At 42.2% G+C, this 22952-nt stretch overlaps 1 protein-coding gene across 2 annotated transcripts in view; it reads left to right on the top strand.

The window, feature by feature from the left end:
* The window catches only part of stau2 (staufen double-stranded RNA binding protein 2), an 88945-nt gene that overhangs the window by 43372 nt on the left and 22621 nt on the right, over positions 1–22952 (top strand). For both annotated transcript variants that reach the window (XM_044339607.1, XM_044339606.1), the window contains 2 exons: positions 7015–7373; positions 18510–18623. In XM_044339607.1, coding sequence (XP_044195542.1) covers positions 7015–7373; positions 18510–18623 — 473 coding nt within the window. The remainder of the gene's footprint in view (positions 1–7014; positions 7374–18509; positions 18624–22952) is intronic.

Here is a 22952-nt window from a genome sequence, read left to right as displayed (position 1 = left end):
CTCCATGTGGTGCATATTAACGTTTCATTTGCATGAGCAAGAGGTTTGCAGTGGAGATTGCCTTGCTAGATGCGTGTTACTGAAAAGGAAAAAATAAATGCTTCATGTTGTATTCGCTCTGATCAATATCTACTCTCATCTGAAACTTGGAGAAAACACAAACAACCCACGCTGACCAATTACAGTCCTTGTGGTCCACACATGCTATCTCCGTAGCTGTTGTTGCTCTTTTGTTTAGTTCAAACAAGGACAGGTTTACAATTTTTCAAGTCTGTCTTAAAACAACAGTCAGGTGTTCATATGAACACTGACAGAGGTTTTCCTGGCTGTAATCATGCCTATTGTTCATACTGGCTGTCAAAAGATCCCCAGCGAATTATTATCATTATTATTAGGCTTTATTTACTCAGGAAATCTCATTGAGGCCAAGATCTCTTTTGCAAGAGAGACCTTAGACCAGGTTATGTATACACACAGGATCACAACAAGATGGTTCATTGACATCACAATCACATAACAATCGTCAGTCGCACTCAGACTATTTAAAACAATCACAAACATTCTGAGGAATAGCATCTAGTAAAACTTTAAAGTCCCTCAAGAGGAACAAGCGTCTCTAACCAGTCATTCCCACTTCAGACAAACTTTTAAAGGCAGCCTGTTCTGATCTGGTTATTATCTCTGAGCTCAACTAAAGATGTTAAATAACTCGGCAGGCCTTTAAAATGAAGACACAGGGATGCTGGTGCCCTCTAGACGCCAGTGACGACCATCCAACCATCTTATATAATCGACAGTGTTGAAGGTGATAGCTATGTGCCGTAATGAATTGAACGGCGCTGTGGTAGATAGCGTCCAGGGGTTTAAGGGTGGTGGCAGCAGCATGAGCATACAGTATCTCTCCATAATCCAATGTGGACAGGATGATGCATTGTATAATGTGTTCTCTGCTTTGAAAAGAGAAACAAGCTCCGTTCTGGTACAAAAACCCAATCTGAATTTTTAGTTTTTGTGCAAGATGTTCGACATGAGTTTTGTAGACAATCTGCTGTCTCACTAAAGTCTTAAGTGTTTATAATGCTGCACTGTGTCAAGTAGTTCTCCATTGAGAGTATGGATAGGTGTAGGTGGTTTGTGCTCTTGTGAAATGCACACATTGATTTTTTGTTTTTAAATTTAGAACAAAAATGCACTTTCAATCTAAGTGATGGAGGCCAAAATCCATAATTGTGCAAAAAATGTCTGATATCTGGAGCTTCAGTGGAAGTTGAGTAACAAAAAGAGGAACTTCGGCGCTAAAAATAATGTGATGTCGAAAGATGTCTACATGATTTGACTAATTTGGACGGCTGAAGCTTCATATTATCTGCAGATCAACTTTTAAATACATTTTTGCACAGAAGACTGTGGATTTTGGTCCCCATCACTTACATTGTAAATGCATCATGGAAGGGATCTTCTAATGGTCAATATGAACAGGAGGAACGATTATGTTTTAGGACAGGCTTGAAAAATCGTGAACCTGTCCTTTAATGCAGAACTATAGAATTAGCGAAAGTTTCCATCCATTTGTCTCTGCCTAATCTAGAACCAGATCTGAAACAAATGCAGAGACAGGGAAAAGACAGATGCTGTAGTCATCACCTCATTTGGAAAAAATCCTCCACTTATGGATAGTTTCATCTGTAGACAAATACAAAATACTTTCATGACAAGATTTATGTCTGAATTTACATGGGAATGCGATGGCCTTAAGGGTTGTTTCATTTCGCAGAGGGAGGTAGAGCTCGAAGGACCCTTCACTGAGAAGCGTCAGGATGCGATTTCGTAGGAAACAGCTGGTCTGTATCAGCTGTATCTGTTGTGAAGTTGGCTGTCTTGTCTGTAATCAAAATAAAAACAAAGAAAAAGCCTTCCGCTCACTCAAGTCAAAACTCTATTTCAAGACTTCACTTTCTATTTTCAGTTGTTTTTCCTGGTCTCCAGAGTCTGGCAGTGCAGTTATTTTTCCGTTTATTCCGCATAGTGTGGGAGCTAAGGAGGAAGTTAATTTATTACAGGTGAAATAAGTTATGCAAGGAATTCATAGTGTGGTGTTGCTTAAGCAGATTTACGTACATTATAATATCTGGGTTTAATTTCTAGTGATGTCCCAGCTTGATAAAAGGACACACTGCAAGAAGTTTCACTCTGGATGCCAGCAAAGTGAATGCCAGCAGCTTGAGAAACAGCAGTTTAGGGGACAAATGAATAGTCTGTGCGATGTTGAGCAGCAGAGTGGAAAACAAACAGATAGCCTTATTAGATTTGAATGTGCTGTCGTCACTCGGATCTAATGGAGGCATTTGGCAGCGCTGCGGTGCTCTGACACGGGCTATCCAGCTACAGTCTGGAGAGAGGAATGAATGTGATGTTTCAGCTTTCTCATGTTGAAAAGTACAAAGCAGACTAGTAAGACTGATCACTGAAGAATTGTTGTGTTTGCTCATTGTTGGTACGAATTCCATATACAGTATTCAGACGAGAACTGAACCGCCGCCACAACTTATATAGCATCCGTTTCTGTGATTCGGTCCAATTTGTTGAAAGATATATTGTCTAAATTATGTTTATGGCTAAATGATTGCTCTTTCATATAAACTGTTTTGGTGGTTGTGGTTTCTATGGTAGTCCAAATTCCAGGCATTGCCCAATACCTCCAGCGCAGAGCCCGCTGGGAAACGAAGTCTTTCTTATTTGGTGATTACTCCTATTGTTGGTTTGGAGCGGGCCCTTGGTACGGTGCCATTCCCACTCATAGTTTATCTCACACTCAGCATGAGGCTTAACTATCTGCTAATTAGGTCTTTAAAGTTCCCCAAACCGCACAACACTCACATGACGCTAATGTCTGAATAATTTTTATTGCATAAACACCATTTACAACTCATTCAAACACATACAGCTGGTCCCAGTTTTCTCTCTCTCTCTCTCTCTCTCTCTCTCTCTCTCTCTCTGTGTGTGTGTGTGTGTGTGTGTGTGTGTGTGTGTGTGTGTGTGTATGATTGTTGAATGGAAGATGTTTCTGGTTTGTCCGTTGTTTTGATTGACTATGCAGTTTATTGAATAGAAGTGGGAATAACTAAATCAGTTCACAGAATTGGAGCATACTCAGTAAAAATAAGATCTGGCATAAGCATGTTTGTAACATTTCTGATGTGATAAACAGTGATAATTGTAGTTTGGGCTGAAGTGTGTTTTATGGAGAAAACTCTGGCTGTGAAAGACAAACATAGCGGAGAATGTGTTCTCTTTGTGTATGATTAGAGTTCAAAGCTAATTTCTTCTTCCAGTCAGCTTTTGACAGCCTTTACAAGTGTTTAAATCACAGGAGCTGTTTTCACAGCTTCCTTCTCACTATTAAATAAAATTTTACAAGGATTACAATCCTCAAGCTTTCACTCCTGGTCGATTAGACGACACCTGTGATTAATGGTAGTGATGGCATGTGTATTTTAATAATCCAGGTCCCAAAGGTGTGTTTGAAAAAGCAATTGTATTAACCACTGGGGGCAGCAAACATACCTTAGAACAGATACTTTGTCAGAAACATGCTCACAAAGGTCAGTGCAGCATGGGTCAAAGTTACAAATTTGGCGCAGCATGAGTCCTTGCAGCACAATGCATAAATCAGCACGATACTGTTGCAAAAGCTGTTTTGCCTCGATAATGTGAATATGACACAAAGAAGACAGTCAGCAGCATTACTAGCACAGTAATACTGAAGTCATGATCAAATTGAGTATGCACCTTCTTTTATCTTCCACATCATGTCCAGTACCTGCATTCATCATTTCAGGGCTGCAGCAAATGATTATTTTCATTACCGATTATTCATGTGGTTGGTAAGATGCCAGTAAATTGTGAAGAATGTCCAGCCCAAGTTCCCAGAACATATAGTTACTCCTGAAAATGCCGACCATAGTCAAAAACCCAAAGATAACCGGTTTGTTATCATAAAGGAGTATGAAAACCAGATAATATCCACATTTGGGAAGCTGGAGTCATTGAATGTTTATCAGTTTTGCTCAAAAAGTTGCTTAAACAATTAACAACAATAATTGCCAACTAATTGTCTGTCGATTGACTAATTGATTAATCTACTCGTTACAGCGGTACATCATTTCCTGTGAATTCCTCGCATTTAGTATGTAATTTGAATCTTGCATAGTCAAGGCAGGCACTGAGATTCACTTACAGAAATACTGAATGACTTTTTCTGGAAAACTCCAGCCCATGAATAGTACAACAAATGGTTTTGATAGAAAACTCTTAAGGATTACAACTTTAAAGGGTGTGGTTTGTTGACGTCCAAAAAGGGAGTTAATTCTCTCAATGTGGTCGGTCGTCATACTTTACATACTCCACATAAAGAGCATTGCTGAATTATGTAAGGCAAAGTGGGAGAAAATTAGGTAAATATGTCACAGGCTGCTCATTTATTGCTCTGTCCTTCCGTTCTTGCTCTTCCACACTCACACCTCAGGCAACCACAAGCACTCATTGTGTGTGTGTGTGTGTGTGTGTGTCTGTGTGTCTGTGTGTCTGTGTGTGTGTGTGGTTCTGTCTTTTGCCCTGTGTGAGCTGTGGGATGCATTGCTACAACAAACAGGGTGGCTTAGAGACAGGAAGGGAGCGTAAAAGAAAAGAAGAAGAAGAAGAAAAAGAAGTAAGAAGAGAGTGATTTTTCTCCCTTCTATTCCCATGGGTATTGCAGCAGGGCTTTTCACTCGAGTTGCCACATTTCATTTCCTGCTGTGTGTGTGTGTGTGTGTCTGTGCGCGTGTGTGTGTGTGTGTCTGTGCATTGTGTGCATGTGTGAACTATGTGAAGGTCTTGCTCCACTGTGGTGATTTATAGCGGCGGGCTCCGGCCCTATCTGTTTTCGATCAGTCTCATGCTTGGCTCTGGCTTCCCTCCAGCGCTCCCCTGGCCCACCGGACGCCGAGTCTGGGTGGGACCCCTCCGAAACTGCCTGGAACCAGCACCGCAAACACACTCTCTCCCTTACTCTTTCATTCCCTACTTCTCAGCTCCCCCCCCCCTCATCCCTACCCCCCACCCCCACCCCGCTGCTCTCCTCTTTCTCCAACTTGCTCCCACTTCATGTACACAATTTCACAATCTCCGTCCGACGTCCTCACGCACAAATACACTCCGTCACTCTTATTTATTCACTCTCGCCGTCTCTCCTCCTTTGTCTCACTCTTGCTCTTTCTTGCTCTCACGCTCTCGGTTGCCATCTGACACCAGCTTCAAGCACTCGATCACACGCAAACATCCTCACATGCACGCACGCACACACACACACACACACACACACTTCAGCAGACAAACATACACACTCACATGGATTACATTCACCCCCTCCCCCCTCAAAACTCTTTGTCCACAGCTGATGTCATGTTGGCTAACACCTTTCTTTTTTTATGATGCTACATTCAGAATGCACAGGCCTGTGAGTTTTACTTGTGTAAATTCAGATTAAAGTTGTCATCAAGATTGGGAGGGGGGAAAAAAAATCCTAGCAGTTGTGTCATTGCTGGCATGGGGCAGTTTGTTGTAGTTTGAGTAATAAGTCCTGAATTTTATTGCGGTTTCCTTCAGCTTCTCTGTTCCTCTGGAAAGCAAACTTCATTGTTCATAATGGGAAATGTTGTCTGCAGGTTCCCAGAACCCTTAGTCTAGAGTAAGCTACAAGTGCGTAAAACTCTCCGTCTTTGTGTATGCATGTGTGTATGTGTGTGTGCGTGCGTGTGTGTGTGTGTGTGTGTGTGTATGTGTGATGGTAATGTTAACTCAAACAGGAAGTGGCCTGTCAGTCATGCGCTCAGTCCAGTGCTTTCTCCCAGCTGTTGGTCCGTACGCACACAAACAAGAACACACACACACACACACACACACACACACACACACACACACACACACGCACACACACACAGCTGGTCTTCCTGTCTCTGGTGACCTTGGCTGGGCTTCGGAGGCTCTGCATGGTTTTCACATCCACTCATCCCCACCTCCTCTTCCATCTGAACTGGCTCCCAACTCATCCTTCTCTTTTATCCTTTCTCTCCCTTCACATCTCCTCTTCTCTTGTCTTTCACGCCTCATATTCTTTTCCTCTCACTTCCATCGTAGCCACAAAGTGATGAAAGAACTGAACCTAAACCCGCTGGTGTTTCCTCCTTCCACCTGTCACGACCATTTCGGGACAGTGATGTCAGAGTGCAGGAAGCCAACATAAACGAATGGTCTGAATTGGAACATAGTCTTGGAGAGCTGTTGCGCTCAGCTGGCTAGAACCACAGCATGTCTGGATCGAGCTGTGTCCTGTTAAATAAAAGCCGGTCAGACAACAAAGGTGCCTCAGCCTCTCCGATCCAAATCGCTCAGGACGTTTCCTTAAGCCACTGAAATATTCTCACAAGAACCTTGTTCTGAAACTGAAACAGCTTCCGAGATCCGATTGTCTGTGTTCGAAGAGACAGTGTAGGTGAAGCTGGATGCTGGTTGGCTGACAGTGCTGTTTCTCATCAAAGATGAAATCATAACTGCTCTGTTGATATTGGTAGATGCTCCGTTTGTGTCTCGATGTTTGTGTTACAGAGTGAGAAAGACAGAGGCTGTGTGTGTGTTTCCCAGCAGATGCTTTGATAGTGTTCGGAACTGCCAAACCACATGAAACTGTCATCTACGTTCGATGATGGAATGCCAGTTTGGGAGCCAACACACACGCTCGTACACACACAAACGGGCAGTTAGGAACACACGCATACACAAACTCACCCTGGCATTGTGTGGTAGTGAGAGGGAGAGAGGAATGTGTATGCAAATAAATTCAGCAGCAAATGAGAGTCATGATAACCTTTTTTTTTCTCTCTTCTCTTTTCCCCAATTTCCTACCCTCACCTTCTTCTCCTCCACCCATCCATCCATACAATCATTCTTCCCTCCCCTTCTCCTTGACTCCTCCAGCCCAGAAGGGTCTGCTCCACCTCAGCCCCGACGTCTACCAGGAGATGGAGGCCAGCAGGAAGCAGGGGGGCAGCGCTCCGGGCCCCGGCGGCAGCAGTGGCTCCGTCAACTACATGACATCCAAAGACATGGGGCCCTGCTCTGCCCCGCTGCCCCCAGGACACCCTCCATATTACAGCGGCTCAGCCTCCTCACCCAGCCCAACAGCCACCATGGCCAGGGAGCTGCTGCTAAACGGCCAGTCACCCACAGGCGACGCCTCCCTGCCCATGAAAGGGAAGAACTCGGCCCTGGCCTGCGGCGTCTCGGTGCAACCCGCACAGCAGCTGGACTACCTGGCTCGCATCCAGGGCTTCCAGGTGAGAGACAAAGGAGCGGACGTGCTGCTGCTATGTTACTATGCTACATCTATAAATCCAGAAAAATGTTAAAACGTGCATCTTAAGGGAAAGTTCCAATTTCATGCAGCCTGGGTTCTCTAGTGAGTGAGCTCTTTCATAGATCTGGGCAGTAATAACAACACTTATTGTTTTTACAATCCTTTCCTATTGGTTTTAATAAAATCATGCTCACCAAGTTAATTGCTGAGATCTGGGAAGTCAGAAAGCTCAAAAAATAGAAACAGTCAGATGATCTCACAGTTTAGCCAAACTTATTTAAAGGTCAAAGCAAAGGCAAAGTGTGAAATTATTACCCAAACTATCAATAGTAAACATCCATCACTCTGTGCAGACTGTCATACTGGTCCAACTTTGACATATACTCCTTACTATACTATTGAATCTCTTTTTAAAAGCCTAACCAGGGACTGGGGCTGCAAATTAGCTTCAGCTAGATGCCCTGTAATATATATTCCATCTACTGCATTGCTTATCTGTATGTAACAATGTTTACCTGTACAGTCCCTGGTAAATAAACTAATACAATTTTAAAAATTCTATAGTTGTGCACACATACAAGTATTACCAACATTTTTGATGCACTCACTCTTGGTTCCTCTTCTTTATGGCCTGTCTGACCACCATGTTTCAAGATGTACACATCAGAGTAATCTGCAGTTACTTTGCTGGTTATAATGATATCATAACATGGCTAACATTAAAAAAATAAGACTCAAGTTGTAAAAAACTGGAATTTTCCTTTAGAGTAGTTCAGTCATGAACTTCCATCATGGAAGCGTCTATTTTGATACATAAATTGTTTCCAATTTCACATTTATTTCAGTGGTGGAATGTAGGCTCGTGTTTCACTTTAACTGTCATCAATTAGGTCTTAAAAGTCATCATTTAAAGTTGGTAAAAAAAGTTTTAGACGCCCAGTGGTACAGTCATACAGTATGTACTCACGCTAAAGTGACAGCACAGATGTGAGCGTGACCATGCATAAATACAACCCCTGCCACACACACTCATGCCCTGATTCTATTCCCTCTGGGTCACTGCTGTAAATACACATGTGGTCTTGGTCAACTTGTGTGGTTATAAAGAAACAAAATTGCACATTAACACATCACTTGAAACCTCTCCACAGAAGAGATGCAAGCTTTCTGTATCAAAACACATTATGTAGCATGTGTGCTGTATACACAAACATACACACAGCAGTTACAGGTGATGTGAGATGGGGGGGGTTATTGTGCACATGTAACATTGTGTAGAAAAAGCCTTTCCAGGAAGAGATGAAAGTGAGATGAGAGCCTCCTCCAGGACAAGTGGCCTCAAGTGAAGAGTCTACAGTGTAGAACTGTGGACATTATTGGCAAGCTATGGATTAAGAGCTGGAACTAAACCTCACAGGTGCTTCTGTCATTACCGGACTGGACACACACACACACACACAGAGAACACACACACACAGAACACACACTCTCAGCGCTCTGTGTGCGTCTTTTTCTTTGTGTGCGAGAGAGAGAGAGACAACCTGGTGTCCGTTTTAATCAGCCGGCCAATCTGCGGTGCATACCACGCCACTAATACCAGCGCCTGTTCATTTAAGCTGCAGATGCTTTTTATCAGTTTGAGCGAAAACATTTTATCTTAACCTGCTGAGGGTTCCTTTGAAAGGCCTTTGTTATTGCTCTGAGCCTTCCTGTGTGTGTGTAACCTGAGAGAGCTCTGCTGCCTGGCCAAGCCCAAACACACTTGTACATATGCACACACACACACACACACACACACACACACACACATACAGACACAGCAGGTTCTGTTTAGTGGAATGGAAGAGTCGGGATAAGCCCGTGTGTGAAGTTTAAACCCTTGTCGTTCTCATACTGTACAACTACTTTACATAAATATGACTTTATTTTTCTTCTATGCATCCTTACTCGCATTTATGTCAGTAAATAGACACACAAGCGTTAGTGTATTTGTATATTTCCATGTGTGTGTTGCTTAAGCAAAGAATTCAGGCTGTAATCGAGTATGCAGACAATATGTGTTCCATTGAGGGGATGTTTCGTATCATGTGGGTTTGTAATGAGAACCTCTGGTTGCCTACACAGCCATGTTAGGCAGACTTTTTAAGGCTTATGTATTCTCATGTGTTTTTGCGGGCTAAACCGACACAGATTTGAAATGTTTTCGCCAAAAAGCGCACTTGTCTGCTTTTCCATTGGACACGTCATGTGCCGCTTTGTGTGTCAGGCTGGCTTTTGTGTCGACCACACCGAACTACAAACAAGTAAAATCCACTGTGAGATGGGTTTTTTTTTTTTTTTTTTTTTGTAGTAATTTGATAATAATCTTCTGGTCTGATTAGTTACTTTGTTTTTGTATTGTAATTATGTTATCCAAGTGAGCGGATTACAATGACCACCCAAAACTGGATTAAAGCAACTAAAGCAAGCACTGAGGACATTCTCATAGTGTCTGTTTCATCCATCCAGCTCCACAGACAAAAGCCCGGGCCTACCTGCTAAGCCCCTTCTTTTGATTTGATTGGAAAATAGCCTCTGGTGGAAGCTCTGACTGGATAAGCAACAGTGTGTTGTACTCACGCCAACTTGGAGCAAGGATGCTGGCACTTATTCCAGTGTGTTTGTATGTGTGTGTGTATTTCCTATTAATTTGGCTGGCGTGTTGTTGGCACGGCGGGTATGAGCGCTGGAAGTAGGGCAGAAACAAAGAAGCAGGAGGTAATAGACAACACATGGACCAAGGATGAAGTACTGAGTAAGAGCCACGTAACAGATTCCCCCTCTTTCTTTTTGTGCCTTCTCTCTCTTTCTTTGCTTTCTCTGGTTTATTATTGTTATGTTTCAGTCTTTCTGCACCTTCATCATAATCATTTCCTCCATCCTTATTGCTTCCATTACTACTTCACAAATGTCTAATATCTCTTGCTGTTTGTGTAGTTTGGAGATGTTGAAGGGTTTGATCCCGACATTGCAGTCACCAGCTGCCCATTTACTCTGCCATCACATTACTTAATAGACTGCCACCGCTTCAGATTATTAACTGTTACCTCCTTTTGAAGCAAGCAAGACATTTTTAAATGGAAGATCAATGATTGATGGAAATTTGATGATTTTTTTTTCCACCCATCAGACTCAAATGAAGCCACGAAACACACCTGGACAAACCGGTCGCCTCAGTGCTGATTTATTCTCTCATTCCTGCACACCTGTTGGATGCTATTTGCATTTCAATACTCTTCTTGGATATTGGAAATTATTTTAACAGAGCAGCTCTCTCCGTTTCTGTATATGTCTTAATGCGGGCTCGCAGAGTGATTAGTGGTTGAGTCAAAGAACAGTTCAATAGGATGAGGAAAGTGAGCAGAAATTAACAGAGAGAGAGGAAGTGTGTGTGTGTGTGAAAAGCCAGTTTCATGTGAAAGCAGCTTTAGTATGCGTCATCACACGCTGTGTTTTATTTGCAGACCAATACTCCGAATGAATGATCTGTCAGACACTGACGGCAAAGAGGTGTAACCCGTCTCCACTTACATCAGTGGCCAGTGTTCAGGCATGTGTGCAATTTGGATTGATTACACATCCTGTTTTTTTGGGGGTTTTTTTAAAGATGACGATGATGATGATGTTTTTTTTGTTTTTTTTTAAAGATGACGATGATGATGATGTTTTTTTGTTTTTTTTTTACTTCCCATCCAGAAATGATTTTCAGCCTGCTATGTGCGCATCACAAATTAGGTCCACTCATGCCCAAACATAAATCTGATAGAATCAGATCAGATTCATGATGAGTTTGAGATGAGTGGACCTAATTTGTTTACATCTGTATATCATTTGAGCTATAAATCATGCTCTCGTTCAAAGCAACGTGCAGTAGCTAGTTTAACAACAGAAAACCCTCATTTTAAATCATGTCTGCTCGGGAGACCAAATGTTTTCAAAAAAGTTCCGCTCATAAGTTGGATTGATCTTTTATTTCATACTGTATATAGAGCAGGTTAACCTTACTGAGATGCATAAAAAAAAAACAATATGACGCAATGCATTAAGCAAGCTCTCATTATTTTTTGCCGTGCATAATACAGTAAGCCATATTCCTAAGTAACTGGCAGGTATCGTGAATGTAGCACCTTTTCAGCATGAATTTGAAATTACACCCCTCATGAGGTTGTGTTGTGAGTTTAATAATGGAAAATATGACAGAATCACTTTTTGTTTTGGAGTTACGCCTGTAGAGTTTTGATTGTGGGAATAAAACTCTGCATAAAGCAGAATCTGATAGATTAGTTAGTACTGTTGCGGTGCATATAAAGTGCGATGCCTGCACTTGCCACCACGGGATCGCTCCCATGTGTGATATAAAAAGTTAAAAAGTATTTACACATTCATACGGGTCAGATCTTAACGCATTGTGACACAGGATATTGCAACATTTTAGCAAATGTTAATTTCCTCTCACATATGGCAATCAGAGATCAGCATACTGTGCTATAAAATTCCCAGGACATGTCTGAAAGGGCCGTATGGTATCTACTATATCTATCAGTTCTGTCCACCTGCTAAAGCCGTACGCAATTACACAGCAGAGATAGCTATCAGCTGAGTTATGTTATCTAGCCATGACTGGCTTAACTTGGCAGATGGATTTAGAGAAGAGGGGAGGGCCTGTGGTCTTTGCTGTGCTGGAATCAGAACTTCAATGTTGGAAATCCCATGTTAATAAAAACACTATCCTTGGCGGGTGGCTGGTGTTGATATCCATTCAGTTCGGTTCCCAGGATTTCTCACACTTTCACGTTGTTTGTTCTTCTCTCCCTCTGCTTCCTTCTTTGGCTGTGTAGAAAAAACCACTTCAAATAGTGCCGACTACACCTTGTACCCTGCCTGGCAGTTTCTACCCTCTCTTTTTTTTTTTCTTCTCTCTCTCCTTTTTTTTTTCCACCTTCTTCTTCTTTTTCCTCCTCCTTTCCTCATCTTCATTGCTGACTCTCATCTCTCTGTATCAACATCAAACGCCTGATCTGGTCCAAGCGTTCAAAGACTCTAACAGTTTGTTTCCAACCTTCTTGTCATCGTCTCATTTCTCTACTCTCTGTTTACTCTGGGATTTGCAATAGAAAATACATTTTGGGGAGGCTAATCCCACCACGTTTGATTTTTGCGGCAGCATGATGGCTTCCAGCTGCGCTCTGCGGCATATTTGTGTGAATAGCGATCTTCGAAAACAAGTTTTGTCGGTGGTATAAATCAGACTGTTAATGCTGTGCTGGCTCGGCGCACAGTCTCTCTGCTTACATGGTGGCCCTCTGTGTGCGTGTCGGTGCGTATGCCTGCAACTGTGTCTGTTTGGCAAAACTGAGTGATGATGTTTTTACACCACAATCAAGCCCATTTGCAAACCTTTAAATCAAATACCCTCAAGTGCCAGAACAACATATTGCAAATTTGAATATGCAGCATAATCTTTCTTTTTTTTTTTTTTTGCTTGCTTGCTTTTGTTCTTTGTATTTTGATATTATTGATCATATTTCATGTAATTCTCAATGCTAGGCAGAGATAGCAGTTGTGTGCCAGCACAATCCCAGCATGGGGAGATGGAGGGTGTGTTAACCTGGCACTTTGTTTGGAATCCAAACAGTTCTCTTCATTATCTGCACACTAGCCGCTGTTGTAAGAAACACTCTGGTCTGCATTCTTCCACCAGTTTAAACTCTTTCTCTACTGAATGAGCTCTTTCACAAACTGCAAACAGAGTCCCGAGTGTTTTGATGATAATTTAATGATGGATAATAACATAATGAAAAAGCCCTTTTGTGGGGTTTTCTGTGCCCAAATCTCTCTGGACATGGTGCTGAAGCTAAAACAAAGATGTCCAGAAAACAAGACAAGGTTTGATAGTAATGTTTAATCTTGAATGTTTCTCCTTAAGAAAGCAAACATTGCACTAAAACCAGATTTTGTTTTTCTACTACTGCAAAGTCATGGGCGAGCAGTGTACTTTTTTTTTGATTTGCTTTGGTGTTAAGGTGCTGGTAGACTCTGGGAAGTCAGCGCACACTACAAAGAAATCGTCCCGCACACAACTTCCCGTAAAACCACTAATTGTTGATTTTACACTTTTCGTTTTTGTACAGATTAAACAAACAAGATATGCGTTCATGAGTGAGCTTTAGCGGTGCTGGGAGGCAGAATATTTTACCTTTTGGACAGAGCCACACTAGCAGTTTCCCCCCCACTTCCAGTCTTTATGCTAAGCTAAGCTAATGGCCTGCTGGCTCCAAGTTTATATAGATATGAGAGTGGTATCAATCTTCTCATCTAAATCTCAGCAAGAAGGAGGTGGAATGGTTTAAAATATTGAACCATTCCTTTAAAAAAAGAGAGTTCCTTTTCCACTGATGAGGCACATTGCAGTACTCTACACAGAGTCATAGTCATAGTCAAGTCATATAGCTGAATCATCAGCTTTGTAATAATGTCAGCATTTAAATATTTTTGTCACAAAAGTTATATTTTAATGTGATTGTATTACACTATACAGGCGTGTCTGTTTTTCCGGTCACTCAGGTTATTTCCCAACATGTATTTCTCTGAGAAATCTATTTGTGAAGCTCTCAATAATGATCTGACTTCAATAGAACTTGGGACTCACTTTGTTTCATCGTCTTGTGACTTCTCTCCGTGAGTCGAGCAAAGTGCACTTAAAAGTTTGTAGAGTAGCGGCTTTTGTTTGCCCCCATCCTCCTGCCATTCAGAGGAGTGAAAGGTATATCAACAGCGCGCTTAAAACACTCTTGACCCCAGAGGTCTCCACTGAAGTGGCTCGGCATGGACCTCTAATTGCTTCTCACCAACAATGACAGCGTTCCTCAGCTGAGAGGTCTTGTTTATTATAGTAAAGTCGAAGTTATTTCCGTGCTTTTTGACTCTCCACAGTTTGCACTCTTGCTTATTCTGGAATCAAGCTCTTTGTCCTGCAGTGCTTGTGTTCTGTGGTTTTAAGTGGAATGACATAACAACACACCTAATACGTATTTGTTTTTGCAGTTACCTTGACAGTATTGTGTAACCCAAACTTGACGATATGGACATTTGCATCTCTGTCCTTGCACGTGTATTTTCGCCTGCGTTTTCATGTCTGTATAAATTGAAACCTTCATTTTGAGTTTGTGGGTCTGCGCATGCATATTTTTGCACTTAACATAAATTTGAGCTTGTCTACATGGGTGCTATGACTGTGATTGCTTTTTTAGTTTGTGCATGTTCGTGTTTGTTCGGATGAAGAGGAGCATTTGAAGAGGAGCCATCCAGCTTTAGAAGCCAGATGTCAGAGGTCGTTCCACATTAGTGCCGCCGATCAATCGCAGGCCTTGCGTAACTCCCCTGCTTCTTTGTCTCCAAAGGAAGTGGATTAGAGGCTGTTTTCTGAGTTGGGACCTGGGATGATTAGTTAGGCCTGTTTAGAATGCATGCACTCACAGATGCATACAAACATGCACTCAAAACAGACGTGCTGGACAGGAGAATAGACTGTTTGTTTTTAAGATGCTCGTTATTTCAGTTTCCGCCAAATCATCTCAAACGAGATGTTCTTTGATGCTGACAGACCGGGCAACTTTCTTTCCTGCCTGCAAGTCAGAGTCGCTGGTAAATCCTCAGAGTAATCAGGCACTTGCGCTGTTTTATCAACAAGCCACCAAGAAAAAAAGACCTCCAGGTGATGATTGGTGACCTGCCAAATTTGCTGTTTTAGCCAGAATTTGGCTGGTGGTTGGAGTAAGTGATGTTTATTTATATAGTCGAACATCACATACAGTGTGTCAACTGGCATTATAGGCCCGCAACAGCAATGTTTCCAGATGCAGATCAAAATCTCTAACAAGGAAAAACTCCTAAGAGAAGACATTTAGCAAATAAGGATATAGGCAAATTAAAAGCAAAGGAAATTCAAAGAGTTTCCACCTTCTCTGATAGCTAGGGATGCATTATGAGTAAGAAGAGGAGGGGGTGGGGGGGAGCAATAACAAAGAATCGAGAGAATTTGTAAGAGTTAATGGATATTCAAAAAACAATGTGATCATAATCGAACAGAAAGATTAGAATGAGTCAAATAGTTTCTGGTAAATTTCAAAGGTATTTTGTTACACAAGCTTTACCCTGTGTTAGGGACTTATGATCAAAGATGCTTTGTAATTGGTAGTTTCCATCAACTGAACATGCATGTGTGCATACATGCAGACAATAGGTAAAGTAGGGAATTATTAGAAATTTGATATAGTCGAGCATAAATCTCTTTAAAGTGGTAGAGGGAGACTGCACGTCTGTTTCCTCCAGCACCGTTGCAGGGCCTCACCCTCGGCTGGAGTCCCGACAGCTTGCAATAGATGAAGCAAGTGGAGTGCCTGCTGATCAGACAGCATGATTACACCATACATCACAGGCTCCCAACCACAGGCCTTTATACTGCCTAAATGAAGCAGCATACTGGACAATTACACACACACAAAGACACAAAGATTCATATCTGCGTCTACACACTCCCTGGAGTACAGACACACAGTTCTGTTCCTCTTCACACGCAGGTTGAATTCAGAAGATTTAAAGTTACTACAAGGAACTTTTAAGTGGTTATGGAACAGTCTCATGATGCCTCTGATGCCTCTATGACCTACATAAGCAAATGAGACCATCAGCGAAAAGATCGGCTATTTCTGTATTCTAAATGCCTGCCACTGGTTCGGATTCTAAAATCAGAGGAATGGATTTACGACACGCTTGATAACGTTAAAAAAAAGGTACAATTGGACTTGTTGTTGGCTTCCCGATTCATTTTAAAAAAAGACGAGAGAAACAGAGAGCATGCGAGGGAGCTGAGAGCCAGAGAGAGACAGAGGCAGAGACAGCAGCGGTGGTTAAGCAAGCTAGAGAGTGAATGAAGAGAGGGAGCAGCAGTGAAGCAAGAATAAAGGAGTGAATCTGAGAAATAGAACATTTTCTGATTGTTTCACAGCAGTTATGTTCCAAAGCACAAATAAACAGACCCAAACCTCTGCACAACCCTGCGGGAAGGTGGCGCATTGCCAGATTTGGTGGTGAATACAGCCTTACATGTAATCTAAGTGTACTAAAACAAAGTTTAATTTGCTTTACCATCATTATATTGCAATTATTAATCTTACATAGCCACAAATAGACACATAAACTCATTGCTATGCATCCTGCAAACAGCTGTGTTTAACAAAGAAAAATAGTATTAAAAATAAGTAGCTTCTTTCTTTCACTTACTTCCAAAACAAATGCACATGCTAGCCAAGATCTTTATGACACGAGGCAGTGGTGCTCATGGGAAATGCAGTTTTCATTCTGGGAAAACACTACCACTTCTCTCCACAGGGGCCGCTAAAATCAACACAAAATGAAAGACCCTTATAGTAACTTTAAGGAATATTTTCACACATTTCCAAGTTTCTGAAACAGGGTTCTTGTTACCAGCAATCATTTTCTTAATCCTGAGACGCCAGGAGAGGCAAAATGTATTTAGTTAAACCAAAGCCCCCTCCTCTTTTTTTGTTTCTCTCTTTTCTCTCTCCTTATGAAGCCTGGAGAATTTATTAGAGATTAACTTGTCAGAGAGGGCTTTTTCCACGGCTCACTTTACTACATTCATCATTCATACACATAACAGATAGCATTCCACAATTTATCACCGTGGGCCCATCTCCTCATCAGCAGGTGTGTGTGTATGCGCGCCAGTGTGCATCTTCTCATGTACCGTACGTAATATTGCGTGTTTATTCATCCGTCTGTGTGCGCACATGTTCATATCTTTGCGTGTTTGTGTATGTTATGATGGGTCTGCGTCTTTACAGGCAGACTTCCATGTGTCTGGCTAGGCTGGAGCGCGCACACACACACACACACACTTTTCCACATACGATCATAACTCATTCAGAGAGAGACACACACGCCTCGCTCTGGAAGCTTTCAGTCACAGATCATATACATGTGCGTACACAGACACACAAGTTCAGCACGTATGGCCAACAAATTGTAGGCTAGATAAGCTGAAACTTTGAAACACACACTCCGACATTTTCTGCTGATTAAAAGAAGGCAATAACTTTAAAACCTCTCAGCCAACAAAAATATACAGAGACAAAGCAACACACACATTGTATATAAATCCAACAGATACTGACATCAGCATGCTTTCACCACAGTGTTGTATAATATTAGCTGTTATGGAAATTATATATTGACCTAGATGTATGGTGTTTTAAGAAATTCCACTCACCATTACTGTGAAAGCTAGAAATAGCCTTTTTATTATGCCTGATTTATCTAAGGAGTTTGAAGTGCAGTCCATTTGTACTTCTGTCATGTTAAAAGCTACAGTCTTCCATACCTGCTAGCTTACTTTTTGCATTTGCTCATTGAAGTATTAAACCACTTTGATTCAATAATGTTCTCTTTTGTCTGTCCCTTTGTCTCTCTGCATCCGTCGGATACTTCTCCTCTAGTTATTTGTGCCATTTATTAAGATGCCTGCAGCTGTCCTGGGCATAAGTAGGCCAGGCAAACACATACAAAGACATACACATGCAAATACACACGCGTGTACAGAGTGAGAGGCAGTGAGAATTAGGGCAAACAAGCAGGCAGTATTACCAAAGCCCTTGGATCTCAGGAGCAGACTGTCCCAAAGGAGCATCATGTCATAACAGTCCTGATTGCACAGCATTTAGGAATGCCTGCAGTGTTAACCTCTCAATGATGAGGGGTCGCCAGTGATGTCATCGCTACCCACCGCCCCACCCCAACCCCCCCCCCCCCAATCACACATACACACCCTTAAATTCATTCCCCCTCCATTGCCATCTCTGTATGTTGTGGAGTAATTGTCCACAAATGCTCTGTGGTGGCAATTAGACATGCAAGATTTACTCTCAAGGCAACCACTTCCAAAAACACAAGACTGTATCCCGCTGAAAACTGGAGATGATTCAGGTTCTCTGGTCTTTTTTGCTTTGATTGATCCTTTCCTGTATTTGCATTTGGCTAACTTTGCCCTCTCTTCCAGGTGCAGTACAGTGATGCACAGAGTGGTAAGGATTTTGTGACCTATCTGACCCTCTCCCCTGTGCAAATGACTTTCCACGGCACCGGGAGCACCCTCCAAGCCAGCCATGACCAGGTATTTGTGACTGTGTGTGTGTGTGTGTGTGTGTGTGTGTGTGTGTGGGTGTGTGTGTGTGTATGCAAGTGACAGGAAGGTGGGTGTCACACCTGTTGAATGCTTAGTGCTATAGAAGCAGTGCATGAGAATCAAATACTGTATATCAAAGTTTACATCAAGAAGTTAAACCGAGTCGTCTTGGCATCAGCTGATAACCAGAACCTATTTGGCTATTTGTAAGTCACATGATAGATCAGCAATATATTTAAAGGCTGTTGAATGAAGCTGGTTAAAAACGCTTCATGCAGTTTTGGATTAATGCATCCTAAAGCTGTATTTTTTCATTATTTTTTTTTTTTCCTACCTAAAAAAATAACATAAAAATTGTATACTTCAGATACAATGATACGATGTCTGAATTTTAAATTGTGAAGAAATAAATACACAATCCTAAATTAAAGATACATTCAGAAAAGTTAGATATACAGTATCAGTCAAATGTTTGGACACACCTTCCCATTCACCTGAATGAGAAAGTGTGTCCAAACTTTTGACTGGTACTGTACATAAAAATGCTTCCAATAAACCATTTATTGCTACATTTAACTGCTTTACGATTTCCTTTAGCATATCTACCGACATACACACACATGCCATTATATCTGTGATAACCTGCAAATGGAAATAATATTGGTCAGCCTCTACCCTTTAGGTTCTGCTTACCCTGCTTCAGTGAAGTGAAGCCTATAGTATATGTAGTGTTAGTACAGTATATGGACCATACTGTGAGCAGACTTTGGCAGGGGTCTGATCCTTTAATTAAGAAAGAAGCCTTGGCTCTGTAGCTTTATTATTAATCACTAGGGCATCAAAACCACCTGTGATAATAATCGCTCACTGCATTTCTTTCTGACATGCCTCCCACACACCTGCCAGTCTTCCACGATTTTCAATCCATCAAAGTAATCGCCATCCTGTAATCTAATGGAGTATCTTCACAACTTGTGGCGTACCCTTTTTTTCCTCTCGCTCCCTCCCTCTCTAGTTTTCTCACTCACTCTCTCGCTTACTCTCCGTATTCAGAAGGAGGCTCTTTGTCTTGTGTTGCCCAAGCAGAAAACCAGTTGCTTACATTCTATCATCTAAACATAGGACGCCCCTTTGTTCAGCAGTCTTCAAAGCTTTTAATAAAGGGCCGGCGCGGCCCTGAATGGGACAGCTGACAGGGGGCTAGTGCCGCCACCGCTAACTGAGAGCCAAGCCAATATAGGCCAGGCAGGTCTGCGTCCTCAGGACCTGTTGTTGCCAGGAGCATTGGGGCATGACCGACTGTTAGAGAAGGCCTTTCTTTTCCCTCTTCTCAGTACAGTGAGGAGTGTGACCACAAAGGGAGCATGTAACAATAAGGGGTCACCATCAGCAGCCCCCCAAACTCCGACACTTGAACAAAGTAGGCCTGAAGGCGTCATACACTAGGTTGAGTTTACCATGATGGTGATGCATGCTGCTGTGAGGATGGGGCGGTTGTTGACATACTAATAAGGTCCTACCTGTAAGTGGGTAGAATAGGTTCCTGCCCTGCTGAACCTCAGGCATCCTGTTGTACATATTTGGATCGTCATGTCTTTAAGTTGCCAATTAATAGCTCAGTAGAGTTCCACGTGTTTCCAGTGCCACATGTTGGCCTTGATGCACACACACTCACTTTTATCTATGTAATTAGACATTGTAAATCTGACGGAACAGGGGATCTCCTAGCAAAGAAGAGATAAACCTTTTCCTGGAGACCGTCTCTGCCACACATACACACACACACACACACACACACACACACATACACACATACACACGACTGATACAGTAACGCGTGGTGGCTCCAGTCCATTTCATTATACATCTCTCTGGGAATTTCCTGCTATGTTATCTGCGCGCTCATGGAGGTTTATGTCAGATAGACAAGAGCGATTGATAAAGATCAACAGGCAAAGGAAGTCCTCTCCACACCTCACTGCCCGTGATGTATGAAGGAAAAATGTGTAGGATGTGGACTCCAGTTATGGATGAGCGGCTGAGGAAATTACCGCACCTTCTTCGGGCAAGACAGCACCGGATGGAACGTAAGCAAGAAGTGGGTTAATTAATTCCGATTGGAAACGTTCTTTTATCAGTTTGATTTACAGCTTTGTGACTTTGTTTCACAAAATAAAAAAAAAGCAATTGTCGCTCACGCCTCCATTGATTAGAGTGTTAAGATGCGTTTCTGATTATTCAGTTAATTTCATTGTGTATTTTTGTGACATTTCAGACTTAATATTTAAAGGATGAGAGCTATAAAAGAGTTAGCATCAAAGCATGTTAAATCAGAAAGAGAGACATCAGCTACTGATTACCACACTTAATTAGCCTCCATCAAATGGCTGTTAAACGATTCCTTGAGGAGTACATGGTCACAAAACCTTTTACAGATGAAAAATGTAATCTCATCAGTTAATCAGCCAAATGTAGATAAGCAGCAGTAGTAATAGTGGTAGCAATGCTTACTATAAATAATGCTTAAAGGGACAAAACTTTGTTGTTTTTGGTTGAAGACTCCCACCACTATGTACTCCTCCTACTTTCTTTGCCCCTGGTGCACTAGGTCATGCTCCCAAAGAGCTTAGATGTACAGTAAATGTGGGCTTTTGGGAGGATTGTATCTTTAACACACTGAAAGAGACGTGAATTGTGAAAGATAATTACCTGTAAAAGGTGCAGAGTTAGTAAAAATGTTTGTACAGCCTGCTGTTGGACAGTAAACCTTCATGATCGAAAGCAGCGGTGTTGTCAGTGTAATTTTAACAACGGTCTGCTCTTTATCAACAAGTGCACACACACACACACACACACACACACATAAACACACACCGCTGTGCTTAGGTGCCATAATCCTTGGCCTTGTGCAGACATTCCCGGAGGGCCTGTATGTGTGAGAGATATACAGCTGAGTGCTCTTTCTGACCTTATGTGCCATCCACTCTGTGCCATCTGCCAAACACATGTGAGCCCATAGGCTGCTACGCTAGCTGAGGCTCGCCTCAAGCCGAAGATGTTTGTCAACATGTCCTCCATTTTGGCTCTCAATGATTATTTTTTTTGATAGTTTCAGCCTTAGGTTACAGGATGTTTAATTAATATCTTGAGCCACATAAATGAGAAGAAGAAAAAAACTGCACTTGTTGACAGCTTTTTGACTGAACAGAAGTGTTGTACAAACAGTGTTTAACCCTGGCCTCTTGTTCTCAGTTACCATACTCAGCTGCAGGATTATTTTTAGGTGGCCTCTTGTTTAAAGCGCAGTTGAACTTACAACCACGAGTTACTCCGTGAAAACAAACTTCCAGCCTTTGAGTCTGCTCAAACACTCTCAAGGTCATATCAATTTTGTTCAGCTAAAGCCACTCGCTCACTTGATATCAAAGCCAAATTAAAGGCCACGGCATAGGGATATATTTAGACATCTTTTTCAACAGGACTACATGCTTTTTTAGAGAGGCCGATTTCTGTGTTTGTTCTCCAGAGCTGAAGTAACTCTTTGGCAGTCCCTCTGTGGCGGCAGTAGGACACCAGGGGGGCCAAGACCCACTGAGCTGCATTTGAGGTGTCGCTGGTCCAACATGAGCGGGCCGCAATCGAAGATGACAGGGTGACTGTTGTCTGCCACCAGACTCTGTGTGTGTATTTGTGTGTGTGTGTGTATGTGTGTATGTGTGTGTGGGTGGGTGGGTGGGGGGGCGAGGGGGTGAAGGGGGTTAGTTTGCGTGCAGTAATGTCCTCAGCTGAGCCACCCCGGTCCCAGGGGCCCTGTCTGCCAGATTGTCAGCTGTGGTTGCTTGGGTTTCCTGCAGCAAGAGCACATTTTAGCTGATTTGATATGACATGTTGAACATAGTGAATCAGGATTAAAATGTGTTGTAGACGTGTTTTCAGGTAATGAGGTCCGCTTTTTTGGATTGATTTTTGTCCCGTTTTTTTTTTTTTTTTTTGCCAGTTTTCCTCAGTCTCCCAGGAAATGTTGTTTTTCTCTCGTCGCTTTGTAGTTTGTCATCTAGCTAAGTAAAGGTTAAGTCTTCCGCAGCCCGTTTATGAACAGACCTTATTCATTGACATAGTAGTATGACTCCCCTTGTGAGAAGGTCTTTCACTAAGCTTACATCGCCTTAACACAACACCATTTGGTCACATGCTTGCTCTCTTGACTGCCTCTTTTATCTTATGCCAGTTTCACAAACACATACAGATCTCATGCCATCAGGTTATCCAAAACTCCCTACACAAACAAAACACTGGACAGTTCTGCTGAAATTAATT

The sequence above is a fragment of the Thunnus albacares genome, chromosome 21, assembly GCF_914725855.1.
Source record: "Thunnus albacares chromosome 21, fThuAlb1.1, whole genome shotgun sequence".
NCBI classification, from domain to species: Eukaryota; Metazoa; Chordata; class Actinopteri; order Scombriformes; family Scombridae; genus Thunnus; species Thunnus albacares.
Note: the sequence above shows the minus strand (reverse complement) of the source record. Positions and strands in the feature narration are given on the sequence as shown.